This window comes from Pholcus phalangioides, unplaced genomic scaffold (genome assembly GCF_987345545.1).
Source record: "Pholcus phalangioides strain wild (caught in Gottingen) unplaced genomic scaffold, Ppha-v1.0 ptg000043l_1, whole genome shotgun sequence".
NCBI classification, from domain to species: domain Eukaryota; kingdom Metazoa; phylum Arthropoda; class Arachnida; order Araneae; family Pholcidae; genus Pholcus; species Pholcus phalangioides.
In genome coordinates this window covers 675,957-682,687 of record NW_028301629.1, presented here as the reverse complement: position 1 = coordinate 682,687, position 6,731 = coordinate 675,957, and the positions used below count along the sequence as shown (strand labels likewise).

The window sequence follows — 6,731 nt, the reverse complement described above, 5'->3', positions numbered from 1 at the left end:
TTTTACTCGCGTGGCAACTTACTATCGCAGGTTAAAAGAAAACGGTGGTTACTTGAGTGTGTGTGTGACTCGCTCTCTTTATTTTTGAACCATTTTGTTTTTTGGGTGAGTGACAAATTTCGATGGAAGCGAAGATGTCAGCTTCATCATTGAGTGGCCCGGCCTCGAAGAAGCTCAAGAAGATGGACGGCTGCGAAGTGGCTGTCGCAGAGGAAGGCAACGGTGGCGGCGAGGAAAGCCGCGACTACGACGCCGAAACTCAAAAGGCTCTGGAAGACATCGACTCCTGCCAGAACGAGATAGACGAGCTCAACGAAAAGGCAAGCGAGGAGATCCTCAAGGTCGAGCAGAAATTCAACAAGCTGAGGAAGCCCTTCTACGAGAAGCGCAACGACCTCATAAGGAAAATACCGAACTTCTGGGTGACGGCCTTTGTCAACCACCCCCAGATATCGGCCATCATGGACGAGGAAGAGGAGGAGTGCCTTCATTTCCTCACCAAGCTGGAAGTGGAGGAGTTCGAGGACATCAAGTCCGGCTACCGCATCAAGTTCCACTTCGACAAGAACAACCCTTTCTTCGAGAACGACGTCATCGTCAAGGAGTTCCACCTGGGCTCGGCGGGCGACCCGGCGTCCCAGTCGACCCCCATCAAGTGGAAGGACGGCATGGATCTCACCAAGAAGCAGGAAGAGAGCAGCAAGCTGGAGCAGCAGCAGCTGAAGGGCAGGAAGAGGGGTCACAAGCAGCCAAGGACTTTCTTCTCCTGGTTCACCGACCACGGTGACGCCTCGGCGGACGACATCGCCGAGATCATCAAGGATGACATGTGGCCCAACCCCCTGCAGTACTTCCTGGTGCCCGACATAGAGGTCGAGAACGGACTCGGCGAAGACGAGGAGTGCGAGGATGAGGACGAAGAGGCAGATGAACGAGTTGTAGTCGTCGAGGAGGAAGGCGAAGATGACGAGGACGAAGAGGAGGTTGAGGGTGACGAGTGAAAGAAAGGAAAACGGGACATTGACTATTCACCGACAGCACATGCAGTACCTGTTTCGTCTATAGACAGGACACCATCAAATCATAGTTTTATATTATGTCCATTTAGTATCCCTTTTGTTTTCATTTATTTGGAGAATGTTTTTTTTTTCTTGATTCTTTGACATTGTGAAATTTGACATGTTTTCCCATATCTGACATATTTTTTGCTTAATTATCAACATTTGTGAACTATTTTTGTGTGAGTTTAGTTTCTCCCCGGAGTTGCTAATTCTAAATACTCGATACTTGCAGTTCAATTTCTATATCCCATTCTACCGCTATATACTTTCATGTGTGTGTATATATGCTTTCCCGCTATCTAATATGCCATGCTTACATAAATTTGAGGTAGTTTAATACTGATAAAAATTACCCGATTTCTGTTCCAGAAGGTTCCGTAATCAATCCTGTTTCCCTAGGGTTTGGTGTGGAGTCTCAGTTGATCAGGTTCTGTGATGCATACTTGCATTTATTGAGATTGAGTGGTTTTTATAGAGTGGGGAACGGGATTGGTTTCTTGATCTTCGATAGTAGACTATCATGAATAATTGTAGCATTTTCTTTTTTTTTTTTTTAAATATTGTAGTTTTCTTAAATGTTGAAAGCATATCCAGATCGATATTTTGTGATTCGAAAATGAAGTAGCGAGTTAATCGTTACAGGAAACCCCCAGGGTAAAGAAAACCTAACGGTTGAAATTGTGACTGAATTTCTGTTCTTGTGAGCCTCAGTTAAGATTTGGTAATGAATATATGTTTGAAATTATGTTAAGACTTATATTTTTCTTTTGTATGTGTGTGTATGGTATAGGTTTCGCATGTCACTGTGTCCAGGAAAAAACTTGATTAGAATTTTGCGGAACTATCTTGCTGTCATTTTTTTTTCTTTGTTTTACAGTTTCTACATTAAAACTTTAAGGGGAAAAAAATACTTTGGTTTCCTTGTGCTTAATCGTTTTTTTTTCTGTGCATTATTTTCTTATTTTGTTCGTTTTCTTTTAGGTTTTGGTGAGAAATGTGGCTGATAATTTACCGGAAATCTTGTTGCATTCGATTTAGTGATCAAAACCTCAACCTGAATATAGTTTAGTGGTTGTGCCAATCAATGAGAGCCGGTTTATACAGAGAATACAAGGTATTCAATCTTGTCTGTTTATGAACCTCTCCCGTATTTGAAAGTACGTTTAAATTTTTGCACACTGTGAGGTGCTTTGTGAGAACAATTCCACTTTACAGGCAGTTTCATACAGGGCTGAAAAATCCTGGGGTTGTTGCGGTGGCTAAGAAGTCAAATCGCATTGGCACCTGTTAATATTTGGGTCAGGACGGGATGAATCTCGGGTTGCCAGGGCGACTTAAGGAATTAGTATTTACACTTAAATTTTATATATATGTGGTTACTAAATTGGAATATGTGGACAATACAAAATTTTTGGAATTAATATTGGCTTAGCTACCATCTTCGTTTTATTGATAGATATGTCCTCGAAAAGTCAAAACAGAACAGCTTTGGTATAAGGGACACGCCAAATTGGTGATTTTTTTTCCTGCGATGAGTTGGTGTTGTTCTGCTGGGTTGTCGCTGTTCTGGAAAATTCTGCCAGGCGGCGTTAGTTGTAGCGCGTCTTTTCAAACAGCCATTTTGTGTGTGCTTGTTCCGAGTGTTTGGATTACATTTTCGTCACTAGTCAGGTTGTATTGTTCCTTTTTTTTCCCCCTTCATTTAAATAGTGCCCGTATTTTATTTATACCCTGATCGCTTTATTATTTGAATAACGGTCCGGGCTTTATTTAAAACAATGGCTGGGTTTTATTTAAACCCTGATCGATTTATTATTTAAACAATGCCCAGGTTTTATCTAAACCCTGATTGATTTATTTTTATCCAGTTTTATTTTTTAAACAATCCAGAGCTTATTTTTGTTTATACCATTTGTTTTTACTGTTTTTTTCTGCTGGCAATTTTTTTTTTGGCGGCTTTTTCTCGGACCGTCGGAAAAAAAAGTAGCCAAAAATCACCAACCTGTCCCTTATACCAAAGCTGTTCCCAATAATTATATATATTATATTTGAAAGTAGGATTATATTGACAGTAATATAATCTGAATGACGGGGCCAGGTAGGAAGGGGGTGTGTGTAAATTTCACCCTTTAAACTCTTCGTGATGTGCAAACCAAATGTGGCCTGCGATCTCAAACCTTATTTTGTAAAAATGAACTAAGTGGCATATTCTCTCATCACATCTGTGACTTGGGCACTGTTCCAGATCACTTAGCTGACCCGTGATACATTTACAGATCATGTGACCCTTGCCACAACTATAGATCACTTTTGTGACTCTTTTTCTCTTTCCACTGCCTTTCATGTACCCATCTAGTATTTACACCCAGTGAAAAAAAGTGTACATAATTCCCCCCATCTCCCCCAATAGCCATTTTTCAGAGTCGGCCATTAATCCCTTGAACTGCAATTTATTTTTAGGAGCACACTGTTCTCAGACAATTTCATGGCAAGCTGAATTCATTTCGGTTCAAGGGGGTTAAAGGAGGTTTTACTGTATTTTTTTTTTGTGTTTGAATAAAAATGTTTGCCCCCTCAAAAAAATTGTTCTGGTGCCTATATCTTCGTGCAGTGTGACGTTTGGTTTATACTTTATTACATTGTAAAGCTGCCGAGTTTTCTGGAAGTATGAATTTCTACTTTGTCTCCCAGGCTCCTGAAAAATTCAAAATTTCGACCATTATTTAAAAAATTTATTATTGGGGTAAAGGGAATTCTTCCCAAACCACTTACTCAGTAAAAACAACCAATGCTTTTATTTTTAATCTCTTGAAATGACGCAAGTGTAATGTAAATTTCACTATTGGGTCAAATCCCCAAAAAAACAATTGGAGAAGGGGGAGACAAACCTTTTTTGCCAAATAGCCAGCATCTATTCTACCTTTCGACATCTGAAATTGGTGAGATGGTGCAACGTTTAGCTTGTATTTCCCGGTTCTTTAACATTTCTACCCCAGTAACCATTGAATGGAAGACAACAATGAAAAGAAACAAGATTTTGATTAAACTATAAACATTTATTCAATTATGTATTAACTATTAATATAACATTTTAACAATTATCACAGTTAAACATATCTCTCAATATTATAACACAACAATAAAACTGAATGGTCTCACCGCCATGTCCAGGTTTTCATGTATTAGTTCACATCACCTGATAGACACTCCAAGGTGTCTACCTCACAGCAGAAGACTTCCAAACACCAGCTTCAGACGGGTTTGCAAGCTCCAAACACACGCTGAGGTCACCGCGCAGGGAACTGGAGGCGAACGTCCACGGGTAGCCAGTCTGGCCACTAACCAATCCACAGGCGACGGGATCACAGCGACGTTCAGTTTTCGCATGAAGTCCAGTGAGGTGCCAAGGGCACACCTCTACAATTTCAACTCATTGTTTCAAGACATTCGATTGTCTTGTGTACTTTTAAGAAACGCAGAGGCATACACAATATTTATAATGCTCAGCAAAGAGCTGGAAATGAAAATGTTTCATTTGTCAAAAACGATGCCGCTGGCATTGAACAGTAAAATGTAAACAAATTGATTTAAGAACATTAAGGGCAAATTAATTTAAACCAAGCTGATTTAAATTGGCGTACCCTGTCATCAAGACATGAAGGGAAAAAATTCTCCAGGAAGGGTGGAACTGACTCCTGAGAAATTTGACTGATGGCTGAATTATTTTTTTATTTGCTAAGTCCTGTACAATAGATATCCTCTGCAGCAAAATCTTTGGTCCTGGTGTACTTTTCCTGTCACAAAAACCATGTTTCTTTGATCATGACAACTCTTCTATAACAGTATGCATCTCCGGTCCTTTAACTCTATAATTCCCAGATCGGCCGAGTATGTTAATGCCCATAACCGCCTCAAGTCGGCCCAGCTAGGGGGTATGGGTATGTTTTGGTGGGCTTTTGTCACCAATGGGAAAGAAGATGAAAGCTCTTGTCAGAGGCGGAAAAGGCAACTGCAACGCCCTATCAATGGGATTTTAAAAACTGATGTACTAGAATGTTCCTTGAGAATGGACTAAGGGTATTCAATGCATTTTACAAAGAGATAATACTGTGAGGAAATGGGTGTTTTCAGTATAGACAAATTATCTCCCGAAAATCCATTGAAATGAAAGGGTGAATGTCAATGTAAAGGGTGGCATGAATAGAAACTCGTGGAGAAAGGGTGGGGAGAGGGAAAGTGGCCGAAATTTGGACGAGTCCACTTCGACCACAAAAAACTTGGTATTTTCACGACCCTCCCAGGTTTTCTATCTGGGCGTTAAAGGGTTAAGTCATCAGAATATCTGATTTTAATGGTGCGCTACAATCACCAGTTCCACAAACATTCTTTTAGCTGTAGTGTTCGAAAGAGCCTATGATAAAGCATATCAGCATTCTAGTTTAGGAGAAATTTCAGCCTTTTGTTTACAATACAACACTAAAATCAGAGTTTGGGGGAAAGACATTTTAGTAGATTTTGGTGACAATTAGATTTCCATTGCTTGTTACGTAATTCAGAGATACCACTGGACTGTAATTATTTGAAAAATCTGGTTCCTTATTGAGTGATAGTGGGTCTCTCTCAAAAACAATTTACGTTGAAAAAAATTATTCCCCCTATAATTCACTGGTATCTCTATGGATTTTTTTCCAGCATGCCCCAGGTCTTTGATCACCTGCTTATATTTCTTCATTGAGACTGAGCGGGCGAGTCATGTTCTGCGTACGAGAAGGTGTATCTATCTAAAGGTTCATTTACTTTCATTGTCTACTAATAGGAAAAACTTGCAAAGAAGCTCATTAGTGCACTGAGAATTTAACATGGAATTTCGCACATGTAATAAATCTAAAACAAATATACAGTTGATCCCGTTTATAATGTTTCTTCCATTTGGAATGTTTTTCCACTTAGTACTACTTATTTTCGTGGTCCTAACAATAAGTAATTCTCATTAAGATTTCCCATTTAAAGTGTTTTCTTATTTAAATTTTTTTATGACTGTTTTTGAAAAACATAAGTAGGATCCACTTTAATTAGCAGTTGGAGGCACACATTTATATATTTACTACTAAATCAATCTATAAATTCCCTTCTGATTGATTTTACATTTCGTTAAAAGAAATCTTAGCACTTTCAATATCTTCTGATTCCCCCTATTCATACTTTGGTTTTCCTGGTAAAATGATTTTATTTTCTCTCCCTGATGGTCCACCGCTTTGATCTGTCACCATTTAACTGCCACATATTTTCACACCTGAATATGAGAGCCATGTCAGATTTGTGTTGGAGAAACTTAACAATGTGCTTATGTGTGTGTGTGCCCAGCATTTGGCGTGCTTTGTGTTCAGTAGGAGGTGCCATCTATCTAGCGCCGCAACTAGATACTTTCTCAAACGGGGCAAGTACACATTTTGGCACACCCATGTAATGTAGAAGCAGCAGTTATAAAGGGTGAATTTTGTGCCCCCCCCCCCCCTGCTCTATTCCAGAGCCCAGGACACTAGGCCCGCCTGTCCCTCCCAGTTGCAGCCCTGAATCTATTCTCCAAACTGGTAATGTGTGCATTTAAAGTTTAATGTATGCATATTTCTGTTGTAGGTCTGTGTGATCGCTGTGGTAACCAGAAGTATT

At 39.7% G+C, this 6,731-nt stretch overlaps 1 protein-coding gene across 1 annotated transcript; it reads left to right on the top strand.

Annotated features, from left to right (window-relative positions):
- The first annotated feature begins 5 nt into the window (after positions 1-5).
- LOC149063758 (protein SET-like) lies at positions 6-1,969 on the top strand. Its single transcript, XM_089255653.1, has one exon. The coding sequence runs from the start codon at positions 123-125 to the stop codon at positions 999-1,001; it is 879 nt and encodes a 292-aa protein (XP_089111779.1). The 5' UTR covers positions 6-122; the 3' UTR covers positions 1,002-1,969.
- The last annotated feature ends 4,762 nt before the right edge of the window (positions 1,970-6,731 follow it).

Excerpts from the sequence above, each read along its gene's own strand:
- LOC149063758 (XM_089255653.1), top strand. The coding sequence starts at position 123 with ATGGAAGCGAAGATGTCAGCTTCATCATTGAGTGGCCCGGCCTCGAAG.